At 50.5% G+C, this 22761-nt stretch overlaps 1 protein-coding gene across 2 annotated transcripts in view; it reads left to right on the forward strand.

Moving 5' to 3' along the window:
- The window catches only part of PIK3R5 (phosphoinositide-3-kinase regulatory subunit 5), a 65046-nt gene that overhangs the window by 27810 nt on the left and 14475 nt on the right, over positions 1–22761 (forward strand). For both annotated transcript variants that reach the window (XM_075579697.1, XM_075579698.1), the window contains 7 exons: positions 9314–9426; positions 13595–13695; positions 17817–17885; positions 18076–18214; positions 19029–19095; positions 21561–21735; positions 22043–22199. In XM_075579697.1, the coding sequence (XP_075435812.1) occupies positions 9327–9426; positions 13595–13695; positions 17817–17885; positions 18076–18214; positions 19029–19095; positions 21561–21735; positions 22043–22199 (808 nt within the window). In that variant the 5' untranslated portion in view covers positions 9314–9326. The remainder of the gene's footprint in view (positions 1–9313; positions 9427–13594; positions 13696–17816; positions 17886–18075; positions 18215–19028; positions 19096–21560; positions 21736–22042; positions 22200–22761) is intronic.

Here is a 22761-nt window from a genome sequence, read left to right on the forward strand (position 1 = left end):
TGTCTGTCTGTCTGTCTATCTATCTATCTATCTGTCTATCTATCTATCTATCTATCTATCTGTCTGTCTGTCTGTCTGTCTGTCTGTCTGTCTGTCTGTCTGTCTGTCTGTCTGTCTGTCTGTCTGTCTGTCTGTCTATTATACAGCAGCCTATATAAAAACTAAGAGAACGTATACCTGACTGGGACAGGGCTAGCAGTAGGTGACCCCCCTTTGGGCGCCCTATATGGCTTATTTGACTGGTTTCTAGGGACGCTATTTACTTGTAAATTAATGGGGTCACAGGGGTGCAGTTTATGGGACATGGCGCCCCACTACCTCCATAACTGAGGATTTCGAGCTTTATCCCACGCTGCCCGCCGGCTCACGGATAGGACACGTGTGCGCTTGTGTTCTGCACTGCACATGCGCAGTAATTATGCACGGATACAGGCACACGGGGCTGTGATTACATGCGTAGCTGTCCTGTCCCTATATAATAGTGATCTGTTGCACTGTGCACTAGAGCTTGAGAAAGGACCGTGCGGGTCCGGAACGTACAGAATGCGGCTCTAGGTTACGTTGCTCGCCCTATGCTTCAATAAATATGTTTTTTCATCTGGAGAGTGCTGCGCACCCTATCTTTGTGCTCATTTGCATGTCATTTCCCAGAATCCCTTGCTGCAGTGGAAGCGCTGTATGCTGGGCGATAATGGGGAAAGACAGGGTTGCAGACCTGTCTAAGTCATGCAAATGAGCATACAGTAATATTTACAGTTGCTTTATATATATATATATTTTATATATATATATATATATATATATATATATATATATATATATATATATATATACAGTACAGTACAGTACAGTATGTTGTTGAGCAGAAATCCCCCCTCTGACACATTCTCACTGAGTCACGCACATGGGACACTGTCCTGAATGATCTTGTGGTCAGCGTTTCTGCACACCCCCGTCCGTGGCTGGCAGTGTGACACGGGACACGCGCTTTCTGCAATTGTTTTTTAATGTTAGCTACAAGCAGGGGGTCTCCGGAGCGGAACCCCATTCATTTCAGCTCTGGGGACCCCCTGCTTCCGGAGATACTCCCATGCTCCCAAACTTTGTGCTTCCATGTTCTTCTGCCTCTGTAACTCTTCCAACACGCCGCTTAGATCGTAAGCTCTTTGGGGCAGGAACTCCTATCTCTCAATATTTCCTTTGGTGTTTGATGCAATTATCTGTATTATGTTCTGCACACTATATGGTGTCCGAGTAATTCTGTGCTGTGGTGATGTCAGAGTGATAACGTCAGAGTGACATGATGACGTCAGAGTAATGTTTTGATTCCTTTTGTGATGTGATGATGTCAGAGGCAGAGCAATGTTGGGATTTGGGGATGTCAGAGCAACATGGTGATGTCAGAGTAATGTTGTGATGTGATGATGTCAGAGCTCTTGTGATTTGGTGATGTGAACATGATGCGATGATGTCAGAATAATGTTGTGATATGATGTCAGAGGGATGATGTCAGAGTGACGTGATGACGTTAGAGTAATGTTGTGATTCATTTTGTGATGTGATGATGTCAGAGATAGAGCAATGTTGTGATTCTGTGATGTTGGAGCAGCGTTGTGATGTGATGATGTCAGAGTAATGTGATGATGTCAGAGTGATGATGTGATGATGTCAGAGTAATCACATCATAAACATCAGTTACAATGGAGTGTTCTCTGAGCAGTATGTGTCTCTAGCAGACTGTCCCCCAGGACATGATGTCAGAGTAATGATGTGATGTCGGAGTAATGTTGTAATGTGAGGATGTCAGAGTGCTGATGTCAGAGTAATGTGATGATGTCAGAGTAATGTTGTAATGTGATGATGTCAGAGTAATGCTGTAATGTCGGGTTCTCTGAGCAGTATGTGTCTCTGACAGACTGTCCCCCTGTGGCCCAGGACATGATGTCAGGGTGATGGTGTCAGAGTAATGTTACAAAGTTGGGTTCTCTCAGTGTCTCTGACAGACTGTCCCCCTGTGCCCCAGGACATGATGTCAGGGTGATGATGTCAGAGTAATGTTACAAAGTTGGGTTCTCTCAGTGTCTCTGACAGACTGTCCCCCTGTGCCCCAGGACATGATGTCAGGGTGATGGTGTCAGAGTAATGTTACAAAGTTGGGTTCTCTCAGTGTCTCTGACAGACTGTCCCCCTGTGCCCCAGGACATGATGTCAGGGTGATGGTGTCAGAGTAATGTTACAAAGTCGGGTTCTCTCAGTGTCTCTGACAGACTGTCCCCCTGTGCCCCAGGACATGATGTCAGGGTGATGGTGTCAGAGTAATGTTACAAAGTCGGGTTCTCTCAGTGTCTCTGACAGACTGTCCCCCTGTGCCCCAGGACATGATGTCAGGGTGATGGTGTCAGAGTAATGTTACAAAGTTGGGTTCTCTCAGTGTCTCTGACAGACTGTCCCCCTGTGCCCCAGGACATGATGTCAGGGTGATGGTGTCAGAGTAATGTTACAAAGTCGGGTACTCTCAGTGTCTCTGACAGACTGTCCCCCTGTGCCCCAGGACATGATGTCAGGGTGATGGTGTCAGAGTAATGTTACAAAGTTGGGTTATCTCAGTGTCTCTGACAGACTGTCCCCCTGTGCCCCAGGACATGATGTCAGGGTGATGATGTCAGAGTAATGTTACAAAGTTGGGTTCTCTCAGTGTCTCTGACAGACTGTCCCCCTGTGCCCCAGGACATGATGTCAGGGTGATGGTGTCAGAGTAATGTTACAAAGTCGGGTTCTCTCAGTGTCTCTGACAGACTGTCCCCCTGTGCCCCAGGACATGATGTCAGGGTGATGATGTCAGAGTAATGTTACAAAGTCGGGTTCTCTCAGTGTCTCTGACAGACTGCCCCCCTGTGCCCCAAGACATGATGTCAGGGTGATGATGTCAGAGTAATGTTACAAAGTTGGGTTCTCTCAGTGTCTCTGACAGACTGTCCCCCTGTGCCGCAGGACATGATGTCAGGGTGATGATGTCAGAGTAATGTTACAAAGTTGGGTTCTCTCAGTGTCTCTGACAGACTGTCCCCCTGTGCCCCAAGACATGATGTCAGGGTGATGATGTCAGAGTAATGTTACAAAGTCGGGTTCTCTCAGTGTCTCTGACAGACTGCCCCCCTGTGCCCCAAGACATGATGTCAGGGTGATGATGTCAGAGTAATGTTACAAAGTTGGGTTCTCTCAGTGTCTCTGACAGACTGTCCCCCTGTGCCGCAGGACATGATGTCAGGGTGATGATGTCAGAGTAATGTTACAAAGTTGGGTTCTCTCAGTGTCTCTGACAGACTGTCCCCCTGTGCCCCAAGACATGATGTCAGGGTGATGATGTCAGAGTAATGTTACAAAGTCGGGTTCTCTCAGTGTCTCTGACAGACTGTCCCCCTGTGCCCCAAGACATGATGTCAGGGTGATGGTGTCAGAGTAATGTTACAAAGTCGGGTTCTCTCAGTGTCTCTGACAGACTGTCCCCCTGTGCCCCAGGACATGATGTCAGGGTGATGATGTCAGAGTAATGTTACAAAGTCGGGTTCTCTCAGTGTCTCTGACAGACTGCCCCCCTGTGCCCCAAGACATGATGTCAGGGTGATGATGTCAGAGTAATGTTACAAAGTTGGGTTCTCTCAGTGTCTCTGACAGACTGTCCCCCTGTGCCGCAGGACATGATGTCAGGGTGATGATGTCAGAGTAATGTTACAAAGTTGGGTTCTCTCAGTGTCTCTGACAGACTGTCCCCCTGTGCCCCAAGACATGATGTCAGGGTGATGATGTCAGAGTAATGTTACAAAGTTGGGTTCTCTCAGTGTCTCTGACAGACTGTCCCCCTGTGCCCCAGGACATGATGTCAGGGTGATGATGTCAGAGTAATGTTACAAAGTTGGGTTCTCTCAGTGTCTCTGACAGACTGTCCCCCTGTGCCCCAGGACATGATGTCAGGGTGATGGTGTCAGAGTAATGTTACAAAGTCGGATTCTCTCAGTGTCTCTGACAGACTGTCCCCCTGTGCCCCAGGACATGATGTCAGGGTGATGATGTCAGAGTAATGTTACAAAGTCGGGTTCTCTCCGTGTCTCTGACAGACTGCCCCCCTGTGCCCCAGGACATGATGTCAGGGTGATGATGTCAGAGTAATGTTACAAAGTCGGGTTCTCTCAGTGTCTCTGACAGACTGTCCCCCTGTGCCCCAGGACATGATGTCAGGGTGATGGTGTCAGAGTAATGTTACAAAGTCGGGTTCTCTCAGTGTCTCTGACAGACTGTCCCCCTGTGCCCCAGGACATGATGTCAGGGTGATGATGTCAGAGTAATGTTACAAAGTCGGGTTCTCTCAGTGTCTCTGACAGACTGTCCCCCTGTGCCCCAGGACATGATGTCAGGGTGATGGTGTCAGAGTAATGTTACAAAGTCGGGTTCTCTCAGTGTCTCTGACAGACTGTCCCCCTGTGCCCCAGGACATGATGTCAGGGTGATGATGTCAGAGTAATGTTACAAACTCGGGTTCTCTCAGTGTCTCTGACAGACTGTCCCCCTGTGCCCCAAGACATGATGTCAGGGTGATGGTGTCAGAGTAATGTTACAAAGTTGGGTTCTCTCAGTGTCTCTGACAGACTGTCCCCCTGTGCCCCAGGACATGATGTCAGGGTGATGGTGTCAGAGTAATGTTACAAAGTTGGGTTCTCTCAGTGTCTCTGACAGACTGTCCCCCTGTGCCCCAGGACATGATGTCAGGGTGATGATGTCAGAGTAATGTTACAAAGTCGGGTTCTCTCAGTGTCTCTGACAGACTGTCCCCCTGTGGCCCAGGACATGATGTCAGGGTGATGATGTCAGAGTAATGTTACAAAGTCGGGTTCTCTCAGTGTCTCTGACAGACTGTCCCCCTGTGGCCCAGGACATGATGTCAGGGTGATGGTGTCAGAGTAATGTTACAAAGTCGGGTTCTCTCAGTGTCTCTGACAGACTGCCCCCCTGTGCCCCAGGACATGATGTCAGGGTGATGATGTCAGAGTAATGTTACAAAGTCGGGTTCTCTCAGTGTCTCTGACAGACTGTCCCCCTGTGCCGCAGGACATGATGTCAGGGTGATGATGTCAGAGTAATGTTACAAAGTTGGATTCTCTCAGTGTCTCTGACAGACTGTCCCCCTGTGCCCCAAGACATGATGTCAGGGTGATGATGTCAGAGTAATGTTACAAAGTTGGGTTCTCTCAGTGTCTCTGACAGACTGTCCCCCTGTGCCCCAAGACATGATGTCAGGGTGATGATGTCAGAGTAATGTTACAAAGTTGGGTTCTCTCAGTGTCTCTGACAGACTGTCCCCCTGTGCCCCAAGACATGATGTCAGGGTGATGATGTCAGAGTAATGTTACAAAGTTGGGTTATCTCAGTGTCTCTGACAGACTGTCCCCCTGTGCCCCAGGACATGATGTCAGGGTGATGATGTCAGAGTAATGTTACAAAGTTGGGTTCTCTCAGTGTCTCTGACAGACTGTCCCCCTGTGCCCCAGGACATGATGTCAGGGTGATGGTGTCAGAGTAATGTTACAAAGTCGGGTTCTCTCAGTGTCTCTGACAGACTGTCCCCCTGTGCCCCAAGACATGATGTCAGGGTGATGATGTCAGAGTAATGTTACAAAGTCGGGTTCTCTCAGTGTCTCTGACAGACTGTCCCCCTGTGCCCCAAGACATGATGTCAGGGTGATGATGTCAGAGTAATGTTACAAAGTCGGGTTCTCTCAGTGTCTCTGACAGACTGCCCCCCTGTGCCCCAAGACATGATGTCAGGGTGATGATGTCAGAGTAATGTTACAAAGTTGGGTTCTCTCAGTGTCTCTGACAGACTGTCCCCCTGTGCCGCAGGACATGATGTCAGGGTGATGATGTCAGAGTAATGTTACAAAGTTGGGTTCTCTCAGTGTCTCTGACAGACTGTCCCCCTGTGCCCCAAGACATGATGTCAGGGTGATGATGTCAGAGTAATGTTACAAAGTCGGGTTCTCTCAGTGTCTCTGACAGACTGTCCCCCTGTGCCGCAGGACATGATGTCAGGGTGATGATGTCAGAGTAATGTTACAAAGTTGGGTTCTCTCAGTGTCTCTGACAGACTGTCCCCCTGTGCCGCAGGACATGATGTCAGGGTGATGATGTCAGAGTAATGTTACAAAGTTGGGTTCTCTCAGTGTCTCTGACAGACTGTCCCCCTGTGCCCCAGGACATGATGTCAGGGTGATGGTGTCAGAGTAATGTTACAAAGTCGGGTTCTCTCAGTGTCTCTGACAGACTGTCCCCCTGTGCCCCAGGACATGATGTCAGGGTGATGGTGTCAGAGTAATGTTACAAAGTCGGGTTCTCTCAGTGTCTCTGACAGACTGTCCCCCTGTGCCCCAAGACATGATGTCAGGGTGATGGTGTCAGAGTAATGTTACAAAGTCGGGTTCTCTCAGTGTCTCTGACAGACTGTCCCCCTGTGCCCCAGGACATGATGTCAGGGTGATGATGTCAGAGTAATGTTACAAAGTCGGGTTCTCTCAGTGTCTCTGACAGACTGCCCCCCTGTGCCCCAAGACATGATGTCAGGGTGATGATGTCAGAGTAATGTTACAAAGTTGGGTTCTCTCAGTGTCTCTGACAGACTGTCCCCCTGTGCCGCAGGACATGATGTCAGGGTGATGATGTCAGAGTAATGTTACAAAGTTGGGTTCTCTCAGTGTCTCTGACAGACTGTCCCCCTGTGCCCCAAGACATGATGTCAGGGTGATGATGTCAGAGTAATGTTACAAAGTTGGGTTCTCTCAGTGTCTCTGACAGACTGTCCCCCTGTGCCCCAGGACATGATGTCAGGGTGATGATGTCAGAGTAATGTTACAAAGTTGGGTTCTCTCAGTGTCTCTGACAGACTGTCCCCCTGTGCCCCAGGACATGATGTCAGGGTGATGGTGTCAGAGTAATGTTACAAAGTCGGGTTCTCTCAGTGTCTCTGACAGACTGTCCCCCTGTGCCCCAGGACATGATGTCAGGGTGATGATGTCAGAGTAATGTTACAAAGTCGGGTTCTCTCCGTGTCTCTGACAGACTGCCCCCCTGTGCCCCAGGACATGATGTCAGGGTGATGATGTCAGAGTAATGTTACAAAGTCGGGTTCTCTCAGTGTCTCTGACAGACTGTCCCCCTGTGCCCCAGGACATGATGTCAGGGTGATGGTGTCAGAGTAATGTTACAAAGTCGGGTTCTCTCAGTGTCTCTGACAGACTGTCCCCCTGTGCCCCAGGACATGATGTCAGGGTGATGATGTCAGAGTAATGTTACAAAGTCGGGTTCTCTCAGTGTCTCTGACAGACTGTCCCCCTGTGCCCCAGGACATGATGTCAGGGTGATGGTGTCAGAGTAATGTTACAAAGTCGGGTTCTCTCAGTGTCTCTGACAGACTGTCCCCCTGTGCCCCAGGACATGATGTCAGGGTGATGATGTCAGAGTAATGTTACAAACTCGGGTTCTCTCAGTGTCTCTGACAGACTGTCCCCCTGTACCCCAAGACATGATGTCAGGGTGATGGTGTCAGAGTAATGTTACAAAGTCGGGTTCTCTCAGTGTCTCTGACAGACTGTCCCCCTGTGCCCCAGGACATGATGTCAGGGTGATGATGTCAGAGTAATGTTACAAAGTTGGGTTCTCTCGGTGTCTCTGACAGACTGTCCCCCTGTGCCCCAGGACATGATGTCAGGGTGATGGTGTCAGAGTAATGTTACAAAGTTGGGTTCTCTCAGTGTCTCTGACAGACTGTCCCCCTGTGCCCCAGGACATGATGTCAGGGTGATGATGTCAGAGTAATGTTACAAAGTCGGGTTCTCTCAGTGTCTCTGACAGACTGTCCCCCTGTGGCCCAGGACATGATGTCAGGGTGATGGTGTCAGAGTAATGTTACAAAGTTGGGTTATCTCAGTGTCTCTGACAGACTGCCCCCCTGTGCCCCAGGACATGATGTCAGGGTGATGATGTCAGAGTAATGTTACAAAGTCGGGTTCTCTCAGTGTCTCTGACAGACTGTCCCCCTGTGCCGCAGGACATGATGTCAGGGTGATGATGTCAGAGTAATGTTACAAAGTTGGGTTCTCTCAGTGTCTCTGACAGACTGTCCCCCTGTGCCCCAAGACATGATGTCAGGGTGATGATGTCAGAGTAATGTTACAAAGTTGGGTTCTCTCAGTGTCTCTGACAGACTGTCCCCCTGTGCCCCAAGACATGATGTCAGGGTGATGATGTCAGAGTAATGTTACAAAGTTGGGTTCTCTCAGTGTCTCTGACAGACTGTCCCCCTGTGCCCCAAGACATGATGTCAGGGTGATGATGTCAGAGTAATGTTACAAAGTTGGGTTATCTCAGTGTCTCTGACAGACTGTCCCCCTGTGCCCCAGGACATGATGTCAGGGTGATGATGTCAGAGTAATGTTACAAAGTTGGGTTCTCTCAGTGTCTCTGACAGACTGTCCCCCTGTGCCCCAGGACATGATGTCAGGGTGATGGTGTCAGAGTAATGTTACAAAGTCGGGTTCTCTCAGTGTCTCTGACAGACTGTCCCCCTGTGCCCCAAGACATGATGTCAGGGTGATGGTGTCAGAGTAATGTTACAAAGTCGGGTTCTCTCAGTGTCTCTGACAGACTGTCCCCCTGTGCCCCAAGACATGATGTCAGGGTGATGATGTCAGAGTAATGTTACAAAGTTGGGTTCTCTCAGTGTCTCTGACAGACTGTCCCCCTGTGCCGCAGGACATGATGTCAGGGTGATGGTGTCAGAGTAATGTTACAAAGTTGGGTTATCTCAGTGTCTCTGACAGACTGTCCCCCTGTGCCCCAGGACATGATGTCAGGGTGATGATGTCAGAGTAATGTTACAAAGTTGGGTTATCTCAGTGTCTCTGACAGACTGTCCCCCTGTGCCGCAGGACATGATGTCAGGGTGATGGTGTCAGAGTAATGTTACAAAGTCGGGTTCTCTCAGTGTCTCTGACAGACTGTCCCCCTGTGCCCCAGGACATGATGTCAGGGTGATGATGTCAGAGTAATGTTACAAAGTTGGGTTCTCTCAGTGTCTCTGACAGACTGTCCCCCTGTGCCCCAGGACATGATGTCAGGGTGATGATGTCAGAGTAATGTTACAAAGTCGGGTTCTCTCAGTGTCTCTGACAGACTGTCCCCCTGTGCCGCAGGACATGATGTCAGGGTGATGTTACAAAGTCGGGTTCTCTCAGTGTCTCTGACAGACTGTCCCCCTGTGCCGCAGGACATGCCTTAAGATGCAGAACACATCCTGCACAGAGGACAGGATTCAGCACGCTTTGGAGAGATGTCTGCATGGCCTGAACAGGACCGCGCACTCCTCATCTACCTGGACAGGTGAGTCTCCTGCAGAAACATAGCAAAGGGACAATGTACCATTTGACCCTTGGCTTTACTGTGTGTGTATTAATATACATTTTTATATATATATACACATTTGACGTTGTGGTGGGTGATAAAGGTGACAGAAACCCTCCACCGTTAGCATATAGCCAATAAAGAGTATCACTTGTGAGCACATTCACATGTCTTAGACAGGTCTGCTACCCCGTCTTTCCCGATTATCACCTAGCATACAGTGCTCCCACTGCAGCAAGGGATTCTGGGAAATGACATGCAAATGAGCACACAATGTGTCACCTTTTGCCTGAAATCCATTTACATGGAACCCATGTAAGCAAATGCTCTGCTGTTCACACAGCTTTTAAGCACAGCATGGGATGTGGTTTGCCTGGCTTTGCATCCAATCCCCATGCTGTGCTTAAAAGCTGCGTGAACAGCAGAGCATTTGCTTATTAGGGTTCCATGTAAAAAATGGATTTCACAGTGTGACATCACACAGTGACATCACACTGTGACATCACACAGAAGAGAGCAGCCAGAGGAGACCAACCCCTGTCTCTCCGCTCCTTGGGTTTAACCACTAACTTTAAAACAAGGGGTTTCAGTGTGGATTGGGGGGGACGGAGAGTGTGGTTAAGAGGGATGGGGGTGGGGGGAGTTAGAGAGCCGCGGGGGAGTTAGAGAGGCGCGGGGGAGTTAGAGAGCCGCGGGGGAGTTAGAGACGGACGGCACCGGTGCAGCGGATCACGCACCCACGGTTTAATTCTAAGAAGACGCACCTATCGAACCTCATCCTTCCTGTCTACATTTTTGAGATACCTCGGCTCACGGGGGGGGAGATGTATTTATAAAGCTGCCGCAGTGCCGATCGGGACACTATCGGGCAGAAACTCTTTTTGAAGTCCATGCGCCCCGCTCGGCACTATTGCAGTTGAATAAACCCCCTTCCCCCCCGGGTTCCGCTTGTGTCTAGCTCAGTGAAAAGGCAGAGGGGAGCTGTCGTATCGCCCACTTTTTGGCACGGGTGTCGGGCAGCGACGTCCACGTGGCGGCATTGGTGGCAGTACCACTGATTTTGTATTTTTGTTTTTTTTTATCATCTACAAACCTTTTCCTTTTTCAAGAAGAAAACTGGGGGTTTCCCTCAAGAAAAAGTCTCCCTCTCGCTCTCTGTCTTCCAGCTGCAAACCCTGTAAATCAGACAGCCCCTCGAAAAGGCCACGGTTACATATTAATGAAGCCGTTCCTCCTACTTGTTTAATTTTGGACCCCTCCCACCCCCGTCCCCCATTTCATGTACAGGGTGGGAGAGAGGGCCGACCCCTAAGCGAAAGGCCATTGTTTTCAGCTCTGAGACCCGCCCTGGTTGCCGACCGATGAAGTTAAATCTTTTCCTCTGGGAGGACAAAATGGCCACCAAATCTCAGGCCAATAGGGAGCTGCAACATCATCTGTTGAGGCTTCCAATTGGACGGCCAATCAAAATCCTCCTTTTAAGACCAGGAAGTAATACCAGTAAGTATCTCGGAAACCAACCCCGTAAAAAGAAAATGGTGGCCAGTTAGGCTGGACCGCTCCTTTAAAAGATACGTGCGCGTCAACGCTAGTGCTATAAAGCGGCGCAAACCTTCGCAAAATGTGCGCCGCATCTACGGAGACTTCATACGTGTGACGCGTAGTGCCTTCTCTAACATGAAGTTTGACGCATGCCGCCATGTTGAATCCCTGATTGATACAATCTACATTACAAACAGAATGAGGTGCCGTTTTTGTGTGCGTATAACTAGTTGGTAAATCTGAATTATTAGTGGAATATTATTTATAATAGCCAGACCGTGAAATGAATCCATTTTTTGTTACCTGCAGTATACAATTTCCGGGCTGATGCATCGCAAGTTCAAACATCGCGAACGCTATTAATAGACTTTTCCGGGATAAGTTGAACTTGGCGGCGGTTTTTGACGCACTGTATTGACGCACGCAGAAGCCTTCTTTTAGTTACACATACCCTTTACGTCTGTACTCCCAGCGCCGGCCATTTCTGTGCCCCACAAAAAAATGATAAAACCCCGACTTTTTCACGCTGAAAGCGCAGTTGGAGGAATGTTGTTACAGAGGCGCAATTTGAAACGCGATTTCCGAATGCCTCTAACGGTTGCATCCTCGGACGTGCGCTGTTCACTTAATAATGCGGTATGTTAAGCTGACATCTCGTTAAGTGCCAACAGGGATCTTCAATATTCAGTAACGATGTGTTCGGGCTGATTTCAGCCGTAACGAGCCCGTGCGTAACTATGATGACTGTTAGTGCTAATTATATGCAGAAGAGGCGTTCCCTGTAACAGCGCCGACCCCCGAAGCGCCGGTACAGTTACCGCAGGGATTTAACGCTGCGTTAGTTAGGTCAGAGATAATGGTGGCGTTACTCCCACCGGACCCCGAGACAGGTCTGTTACAGGGGCAGGATAAGTGTAAGACCTGTTACGTCTGATTTTAACTTATTATTATTTACCGCTCCCGTCTTCTCTATTTATACTTGAATGAAAGACTTAGCGTCTGCCCGGGAGTAACGGCGCCATTGGGTAAGCCAGGCTTAACGCCATGCTACTTGCAGCTAACGTACGGCGCCGTTCACTTCACATAGATTGTAAGCTCTTCGGGGCAGGGACTCCTTTTTCCTCCTGTTTTATGTGGAAAGCGCTTCGTCCCATTGTGTTTATATTATTGTGTCACGTGTATTATAAAGCGCTATGTACCTGGATGTCGCTCAGAAGGGTAACCACACTCCTGCAGTGCACCAGGAAGATGGGTCGAGGGGAAACGAGCGGCTTTTGCAAATGTATTTTTCTTTGTCTACAATTTTGGGTTTTCGCAGGAAGGAAGTGAAATTAGAATAGGGTTTTGTCTCTCGCTATTTGTGTCGTGCGATAGGAAGTGTTTTCTGTTCTGCCAAAATCCGAAGCTGTTAGTATTAACCCGTCTGTTACCCGTGTGCGCCGTGCGTCCTGCGTGGCCAGGAAGCGCCCGGTAACCCCTTCTCTGCCAGCGGGAACGGCGGTGCATTGTAGATGCGCAGGAGGGGTGGGTGGGGGCACCTTTCAGTAAAGGGGGTGAGATTCATTGTATGTATGTATGTCTGTATGTATGTATGTATGTATGTCTGTATGTATGTATGTCTGTATGTCTGTATGTCTGTATGTCTGTATGTCTGTATGTCTGTATGTCTGTATGTCTGTATGTCTGTCTGTATGTATGTCTGTATGTCTGTATGTCTGTATGTATGTCTGTATGTCTGTATGTATGTCGGCCTATCTGTATGTATGTCTGTATGTCTGTATGTCTGTATGTCTGTATGTCTGTATGTCTGTATGTCTGTATGTATGTCTGTATGTCTGTATGTCTGTATGTATGTATGTCTGTCTGTATGTCTGTCTGTATGTCTGTATGTCTGTATGTCTGTATGTCTGTATGTATGTATGTCTGTATGTATGTGTGTATTGTTGTATATCTTTATATAGTGCCCACAGTATACTCAGCGCTTTACAACGCTTTACAAAAGAATTATAATACAATAAATGCAACAAACGCAGTCGGCCAATAGGAAAGGAAATCCCTGCCCCGGAGAGCTTACAATCTAGTTGCCCTTGTGTATAAGTGATCTAATCACGCATTGACTCAACCCTGACCATAAGGAATCCAGCAGTATGTCCTAATACTTACCACCTGCCCCAAAGAGCTTGCACTCTAACGAGGCAAGAAGTGGATGAAGTCACTTGCTCGGGGTTCGTCCGAGACCGGCGCGGTCTCACGCATCTTATTCCAGTGTTTGCAAACCCTAAACCAAAAACGGAAAATCCCCGCGATTTTAAAAACGGCGCAATAATCAAAGTTTCATAGAAGACCCAAGAGCTTGCTCTTTAATCTGGTTAGGGAAGTCGCACAAGGGATCTTGGCTTTTGCCGGCGTCTGCTGGGGCGTTGCGCCCAAAGCAAATATCGGCGGCATGTAACCGTATGTAAACTTGTGCCGATCTATATACAGTATATCTGCGCGGGTGTGCACAAATCCGTGTGCAGCATTGTATGTAGCGCCGTGCGTGTGTACGTGTGTGTTAGTGAAATGAACACGCGCTGACCGCTTCTTCTCTCTGACCCCCTCTAAGCCGGACTGTGCCTCAACTACTGGAGTCTGGAGGAGCTGGTGAACCGCGACGCCGCCAATTACATCATCCTGACCGAAAAAATTCTGGACAGGACCAGAGAGGTAGGAGCGAGGGGCTTTGTGAGCGAAACGCACGGGGGGTCTGCGGATACAGCGCAGAGAGGTAGGAGCGAGGGGCTTTGTGAGCGAAACGCACGGGGGGGTCTGCGGATACAGCGCAGAGAGGTAGGAGCGAGGGGCTTTGTGAGCGAAACGCACGGGGGGTCTGCGGATACAGCGCAGAGAGGTAGGAGCGAGGGGCTTTGTGAGCGAAACGCACGGGGGGGTCTGCGGATACAGCGCAGAGAGGTAGGAGCGAGGGGCTTTGTGAGCGAAACGCACGGGGGGGTCTGCGGATACAGCGCAGAGAGGTAGGAGCGAGGGGCTTTGTGAGCGAAACGCACGGGGGGGTCTGCGGATACAGCGCAGAGAGGTAGGAGCGAGGGGCTTTGTGAGCGAAACGCACGGGGGGTCTGCGGATACAGCGCAGAGAGGTAGGAGCGAGGGGCTTTGTGAGCGAAACGCACGGGGGGGTCTGCGGATACAGCGCAGAGAGGTAGGAGCGAGGGGCTTTGTGAGCGAAACGCACGGGGGGTCTGCGGATACAGCGCAGAGAGGTAGGAGCGAGGGGCTTTGTGAGCGAAACGCACGGGGGGGTCTGCGGATACAGCGCAGAGAGGTAGGAGCGAGGGGCTTTGTGAGCGAAACGCACGGGGGGGTCTGCGGATACAGCGCAGAGAGGTAGGAGCGAGGGGCTTTGTGAGCGAAACGCACGGGGGGGTCTGCGGATACAGCGCAGAGAGGTAGGAGCGAGGGGCTTTGTGAGCGAAACGCACGGGGGGTCTGCGGATACAGCGCAGAGAGGTAGGAGCGAGGGGCTTTGTGAGCGAAACGCACGGGGGGTCTGCGGATACAGCGCAGAGAGGTAGGAGCGAGGGGCTTTGTGAGCGAAACGCACGGGGGGTCTGCGGATACAGCGCAGAGAGGTAGGAGCGAGGGGCTTTGTGAGCGAAACGCACGGGGAGGTCTGCGGATACAGCGCAGAGAGGTAGGAGCGAGGGGCTTTGTGAGCAAAACGCACGGGGGGGGGTCTGCGGATACAGCGCAGAGAGGTAGGAGCGAGGGGCTTTGTGAGCGAAACGCACGGGGGGTCTGCGGATACAGCGCAGAGAGGTAGGAGCGAGGGGCTTTGTGAGCGAAACGCACGGGGGGGTCTGCGGATACAGCGCAGAGAGGTAGGAGCAAGGGGCTTTAACTCCTTTGATGCAGGCCTCCCACTTCAGAGGCTAGCAATTTAACCCCTTATTTACACAGGGTCAAACAAACCTGACGCTATGTGCCCATTTCTGTACAAGAAATGATGCGTCTAGGACAATTAGGCGCGGCCTTTTTACCGCCAGGACAGTTGCATTAACGCTGCAGGGGGTCTGATCGGACAGCATGGACGCAGCGCAATAGCGGCACACGCTGTCCCTGCGGTCATTTAGTGGTTTGACTGCCACCCTGGGGACAGTAAATCTGGTACATCTGTAATCCTAATCTTAACCTCTGACCCTAAAAACCCTAATCTTAACCTCCGACCCTAACCCTAAAAACCCTAATCTTATCTCTTAACCCTAATCTTATCCCCTAACCCAAATTTTATCCCCTAACCCTAATCTTATCCCCTAACCCTAATCTTAAACCCAATAACCATAACCTTATCCCCTAACCCTAATCTTATACCCAATAACCATAATCTTATACCCTAACCCTAATGTTATCCCCTAATCCTAATTTTATACCCAATAACCATAATCTTATCCCCTAACCCTAATTTTATACCCTAACCCTAATCTTATACCCTAATCCTAATCTTATCCCTTAACCCTAATCTTATCTCCTAACCCTAATCTTATCTCCTAACCCTAATCTTATCCCCTAACCCTAATCTTATCCCCTAACCCTAATCTTATCTCCTAACCCTAATCTTATCCCCTAACCTTATCCCCTAACCCTAATCTTATCCCCTAACCCTAATCTTATCTCCTAACCCTAATCTTATCCCCTAACCCTAATCTTATCTCCTAACCCTAATCTTATCTCCTAACCCTAATCTTATCCCCTAATCTTATCCCCTAACCCTAATCTTATACCCAATAACCATAATCTTATCCCCTAACCCTAATCTTATCTCCTAACCCTAATTTTATCCCCTAACCCTAATCTTATCCCCTAATCTTATCCCCTAACCCTAATCTTATCTCCTAACCCTAATCTTATCCCCTAACCCTAATCTTATCTCCTAACCCTAATCTTATCCCCTAACCCTAATCTTATCTCCTAACCCTAATCTTATCTCCTAACCCTAATCTTATCCCCTAACCCTAATCTTATCCCCTAACCCTAATCTTATCCCCTAACCCTAATCTTATCTCCTAACCCTAATCTTATCTCCTAACCCTAATCTTATCTCCTAACCCTAATCTTATCCCCTAACCCTAATCTTATCTCCTAACCCTAATCTTATCCCCTAACCCTAATCTTATCTCCTAACCCTAATCTTATCTCCTAACCCTAATCTTATCCCCTAACCCTAATCTTATCTCCTAACCCTAATCTTATCTCCTAACCCTAATCTTATCTCCTAACCCTAATCTTATCCCCTAACCCTAATCTTATCTCCTAACCCTAATCTTATCTCCTAACCCTAATCTTATCCCCTAACCCTAAAAACCCTAACATTTACCTGAACTTGTAACCTTAACCCTAAACCCTGAACGGCCACGGATGATTGTCCCTTTCCGGAAATGATTTGACCCCCCCACACTTTCATGGGACCCCCTCCCCCACCCCGCCCAGAGCAAAGGTTTTATTTTTATTTCTTTTGAATAAATCTGCTGTTTTCCCACCAAAATTGCGTCGGTTTTGACAGCGGGAGAAGAACAGAAACAAAACACGTCTCCTTTTCACGCTTTTTGCTTTTGCCGTAGATACAAATGTTATGCACAGTGTGGCGTCATTTAGTGCGCCGAATCTTCCATTCTACGCGCACCCACGCTCTCCCACGCTGCCACACGCACCCACGCTCTCCCACGCAGACCGTTTCAAACACAGGGATGTGAACAAGAACAAAGATAAGAACAGGCATTATACATATACTGTATGGCAGGGGGCTCAACTCATCTTCAACCCCCCCAACAGGTCAGGTTTTCAGGATATCCCAGCTTCAACACAGGTGGCTCAATGAAGGGTCATTCTGAGCCTCTAATTGAGCCACTTGTGCTGAAGCAGGGACAGATTGAGCTACCTGTACTGAAGCAGAGACTAAGCCACCTGTGCTGAAGCAGGGTCTGATTGAGCCACCTGTGCTGAAGCAGGGTCTGATTGAGCCACCTGTGCTGAAGCAGGGTCTGATTGAGCCACCTGTGCTGAAGCTGGGGCTGATTGAGCCACCTGTGCTGAAGCTGGGGCTGATTGTGCCACCTGCTGGTTATTTTAAGAACGGGGAGGAAAAGGGACTTGGGGAGTCCCACTTCAAAGTTCAGCGTTTGTCTCTCCCCCGGTCAGTGCTTGCAGCAATGTCACACACGTGCTGGTCACTTGCCGGGGGGCAGAGGCAGTGACACACACGCACACGCGTGTCCGGTGCTGGGTTTCCCGGTGAGTTTGGTGAGAACCCGCAGGAATAAGGGGCCCAGTGCCACCTGCAGTTTGAATCGCAGCGGAGGAGAACGGGGGGGGGGGCGAGTTTCCGGAGATCAGGCTCGGGTCAGGAACAATAGGGTCGGGGGACATAGGGGGGATCGCAGGAAGATACTGTTCCCAAAGCCTAAACTCAGGACACACGCCACGGATATCACATATCACGACAAGTGACACTCATTACCCGCCGGGCCGAGGCGCAAGGGGCGGGAGCTTTAACTGCGGCCGATCGGGCCCTGACCTCGGGGGTTAGGGTAAGGGGTTTTAGGATAAGGGGTTTTAGGGTAAGGGGTTTTAGGGGAAGGTTTGGCTGAATTTGTAAACTTTTTGTTTTTAAAACTTTGAGCGAATCTCAGCGACTTTGTGCGTCTGTACAATTAGATTGTAAGCTCTTCGGGGCAGGGCTTATTATTAGGGAGGATGGGGTGGGCACTTGCTGGTTAAGTGGAACGAAGGATTCTGGGAAGTTTTAACCTTTTAAACTCCCCCCCTCCTCCTAGGTCCAGGATAGATGTGAATACGACCTGCTCACCCCTCTGGCCATGATGTTTTATTTCGCTGTCCTGCGGGTAAGTGACCAGCCACTGCGATGATAGCGTTGCCAGGTATCCAGAGACCCCCTGCTTCCCACTTAGGGGTACATTTGTTTTGGGGGGGGCTTAGCTCCTTTAAGTACACCAATACTTCTTTGCAGAAGGTATTTTTTTTTTGCCGGCTAGGTGGGGATTGCACCTTCTAACCGTGTCTCCCCCCACGCAGGCTCCATACATCCCCCCGGACTCTGACCTGCTCACGAAAGCCTTCGACACGTTCCACGTTTTTCTGACGTGGCCGGTTCCATATTGCAACATATACTGGAAGATACTGAGCTTCATCACCGAGGAGCAGAAAGCACCAGGTACCGACCCCCCGGCCCTGTCTCAGCGCCCCTGTCTCCGCCAGCGCCCCCTCTCCAGCAGCCCCCCTACACCCCCTTCTCTGGCCCTGTCCGCTGCTCCTCTCTCTGCCGCCCCTCTCTCCGCCAGCGCCCCCTCTCCGGCACCCCTCCCTGCACCCCCTCCTCTGGCCCTGTCCGCTGCTCCTCTCTCTGCCGCCCCTCTCTCCACCAGCGCCCCCTCTCCAGCACCCCCCCTACACCCCCTTCTCTGGCCCTGTCTGCTGCTCCTCTCTCTGCCGCCCCTCTCTCCGCCAGCGCCCCCTCTCCGGCACCCCTCCCTACACCCCCTCCTCCGGCCCTCTCTCCGTCGGTACCCCTTACTCCGCCGGTGCCCCTCTATCTGCTACCCGTTCCTCTGCCACCCATATCTCAGGCTCCCCTCCCACTGGCGCCCCTCTCTCCACAAGCACCTTTCTCTCCGCCAGCACCCCTCTCTCTGTCGCCCTTCTCTGCCGCCCTTCTACTATATGTTGTGAAGCTTCTTCCCCGTGCTAAACAATATCTTTGCCCCCATTTATTTTTAACTGAAATCTTCTCCAGAACCAGGAATATTATATGGAGGGCCAGTGCGTTCCGGTTCAGACAATGGGGTGTCCAGTTTGGGGTCCAGTGTTCAGCCATGAAAAATGTTTGTAACGGTGTTTGTCAAAGTCCTCAGAAGATACGAGCAGACATATGGCAGATGGACATGCGCACCAGGGGAGGGGGAAGAGGTTAAAACCGGTGTCCCGCGGTCACTTAACTCAGAAAGTGCCTGTGCTTTTTTCACCTCTAGGAATCGCTTACCAACGTTTGGTGAGGGCTGAGCAGGGTCTGACCGGTCCCTCCCAGACCAGCACTGTGTAAGTACAAGACTTATGTCTTAAACGCGACCCACAGAACCGGCGTCATGTTCTCAGAACCGCCCACGTGGCTAAGATAAGAACGTGGCCCGCGGAAGGTGAAAGGGTCTTTGGAAGAGGCTCAAAGTTCATATTGGTCACACCAAAGGCCTTACTCTATATCCGCTGAAGCAGCTGGTTGGGCCGCCTTCGGCAGAGATCCCCCACTGATATCAATGGGAAATGATGGCCACACACGGTGCGATCGGCGGATATAGGGAAAGCCACAGAAGGTTATATCCACCAGTGTGATCTCCGGGGCGTAGCTGAGCAGTGAGCAGGGCCATCTACTGGGGGGTGTAGGCAATTACAAGCACAGAAGACACAATGCTACAATGTTTCTCTTGTGCTACTGTACAGAGGATGCTCTGTGTGTCAAAGTAAGACTATATATATATGTATATGTGTATATATATATATATATATATATATAGCATCATCCATCACCAGCCCGTGCCTCCCCACTGCTGGATGAAGTCTCCCCTGTGATCTCCCAGGTCCTGCGGTTACAGCCTCTCTTCTCCACGTCGCTCCCACACATTCCCTCATCCCATCCTCCCCAGCCCGTGTCTCCCCACTGCTGGATGAAGCCTCCCCAGTGATCCCCCAGGTTCTGCGGTTACAGCCTCTCTTCTCCACGTCGCTCCCACACATTCCCTCATCCCATCCTCTCCAGCCCGTGTCTCCCCACTGCTGGATGAAGCCTCCCCAGTGATCCCCCAGGTTCTGCGGTTACAGCCTCTCTTCTCCACGTCGCTCCCACACATTCCCTCATCCCATCCTCCCCAGCCCGTGTCTCCCCAATGCTGGATGAAGCCTCCCCAGTGATCTCCCAGGTCCTGCGGTTACAGCCTCTCTTCTCCACGTCGCTCCCACACATTCCCTCATCCCATCCTCTCCAGCCCGTGTCTCCCCACTGCTGGATGAAGCCTCCCCAGTGATCCCCCAGGTTCTGCGGTTACAGCCTCTCTTCTCCACGTCGCTCCCACACATTCCCTCATCCCATCCTCCCCAGCCCGTGTCTCCCCAATGCTGGATGAAGCCTCCCCAGTGATCTCCCAGGTCCTGCGGTTACAGCCTCTCTTCTCCACGTCGCTCCCACACATTCCCTCATCCCATCCTCTCCAGCCCGTGTCTCCCCACTGCTGGATGAAGCCTCCCCAGTGATCTCCCAGGTCCTGTGGTTACAGCCTCTCTTCTCCACGTCGCTCCCAGACACTCCCTCATCCCATCCTCTCCAGCCCGTGTCTCCCCACTGCTGGATGAAGCCTCCCCAGTGATCTCCCAGGTCCTGCGGTTACAGCCTCTCTTCTCCACGTCGCTCCCACACATTCCCTCATCCCATCCTCTCCAGCCCGTGTCTCCCCACTGCTGGATGAAGCCTCCCCAGTGATCTCCCAGGTCCTGCAGTTACAGCCTCTCTTCTCCGCGTCGCTCCCACATTCCCTCATCCCATCCTCTCCAGCCCGTGTCTCCCCACTGCTGGATGAAGCCTCCCCAGTGATCGCCCAGGTCCTGCGGTTACAGCCTCTCTTCTCCACGTCGCTCCCACACACTCCCTCATCCCATCCTCTCCAGCCCGTGTCTCCCCACTGCTGGATGAAGCCTCTCCAGTGATCCCCCAGGTCCGGCGGTTACAGCCTCTCTTCTCCACGCCGCTCCCACACATTCCCTCATCCCATCCTCCCCAGCCCGTGTCTCCCCACTGCTGGATGAAGTCTCCCCAGTGATCCCCCAGGTCCTGCGGTTACAGCCGCTCTTCTCCACGTCGCTCCCACACATTCCCTCATCCCATCCTCTCCAGCCCGTGTCTCCCCACTGCTGGATGACCCTCCCCAGTGATCTCCCAGGTCCTGCGGTTACAGCCGCTCTTCTCCACGTTGCTCCCACACATTCCCTCATCCCATCCTCTCCAGCCCGTGTCTCCCCACTGCTGAATGACCCTCCCCAGTGATCCCCCAGGTCCTGCGGTTACAGCCGCTCTTCTCCACATTGTTCCCACACATTGTCTGACTCCGTCCTTCCATCTTACTTTTGGGCATCCTCTTGGTCTTGATATCTAGTGGAATTAGTCGAGTACCATCTTTTGTCCAATGACGGTCATTTCTTCTTGCGCTATGTCCGGTCCACCGCCATTTTAATTTCTTCCCCGGGTGATGATGATATGTATAATATAGAGAATATATTCTCATATTGTATATATAATATACCTACAGATATGTAAGCCCCTTGTATATACAGTGTGTATATATCTAACCCCTTGTACTGTGCTGAATTTGTATATCTCAAAACGAATTATTAAATAAATATATAATCTATTTAATAAAAATGTAATAAAATGTTACTAAAGAAGTGTGTGTTGATGATGAAATTCACCTAATCAGGCCATAACCAGGGATGGTATTAACACTTTCCTGCCCTTATAGCACGGTGCTGCTGGTGAATCCCGCGGAACTGCCCAGCGCGTTTCTGTCGGTCGCTGAACACCTGAGCAACGCAGAGCAATCGAAATACGATACGTACATCACCCTGATCAAGCACCTTTACCAGGCCAACCTGGGCCCAGCGTGCGACCTCGCCGGCTTATGCAATACTCTGAAGGTGGGTGGGACCTGAACTGGACACTGGACATTCTCTCTACTGGACCAGAGAGGCTCTACTTATCCCAACCCTCTAACCTCCCAACACCCTAACCCCCCAACCCCACACTTTAGCCCTAGGAGGGACTGACCCCTTAAAGTAGATTAACTAACCTTGTTCTTATGACTTTATTTATAAAGGCCTTAAAAGCCTGCCCTAGAGTGTTCCCACGGCAACCTCTTCGGTTTATTCTCTCACTTGCTCCGTCCCACCAGGACTGCAAAGAGACTGACCAGAGAAACTGTCTTCTCCTCCGATATGTTTCTAGTCCAAGACGTTGGAGGAGCTTGTGGAGATCTTCTCCGACTCCACTGAGGCTTTGGAGATGGCGTCGGTGGCGGACGACAGCCCTGGCAAGAAGAGAGAGTGGCTGAGAACCAAACTGGAGGATATTGGGGAGCAAGCAGGACTGCTGAGAAACACGGGTAACTGGGTGACAGGATCATCCAGCAGAATAAAACCCGGGGAGATATGCGTTAGATGTGTGTATGAGTTAACCCACCCAGACTGGTGGGCCCTAGCCAATAGGAGAGGGGGTGGGGGCAGAGGTTATACATAAGATGGTCCCCTGGGTTTAATTATTAGGACAAAACAAGGAGTGAAGCAACGAGAGTAGGGCCCCCAAGCCCCAAGATCTGACCCCATGCCCCATGAGCTGACCCCGTGCCTCAAGAGATTGGGTCATCTTTATGTTGGATGCGCCAGAGCAGGAATTGGGAAAAATGTGCGTGTTTTTGCGCCTGATGGAAAACCCAAAAATATAGTTTTTTCCAACAGCATTACAATAAAAATACACTGTTTCATTGAGAAACAAAAAAACGAAATGACCCATTTATAACTCGTTTTTTGGGGTTTCTTACAGTTCTCGAGCAACGTTGGGCACTTTCAGCTAGTATAATGATGAAACTGGGTTCCTGCCTGAGGCCTTATTAAACTTCCAATAGTTGTTGACAAGTGAAGTGCTTCTGCGTTTTTAACCCATTTGCT

This window comes from Ascaphus truei, chromosome 22, assembly GCF_040206685.1.
Source record: "Ascaphus truei isolate aAscTru1 chromosome 22, aAscTru1.hap1, whole genome shotgun sequence".
In the NCBI taxonomy this organism is placed as follows: domain Eukaryota; kingdom Metazoa; phylum Chordata; class Amphibia; order Anura; family Ascaphidae; genus Ascaphus; species Ascaphus truei.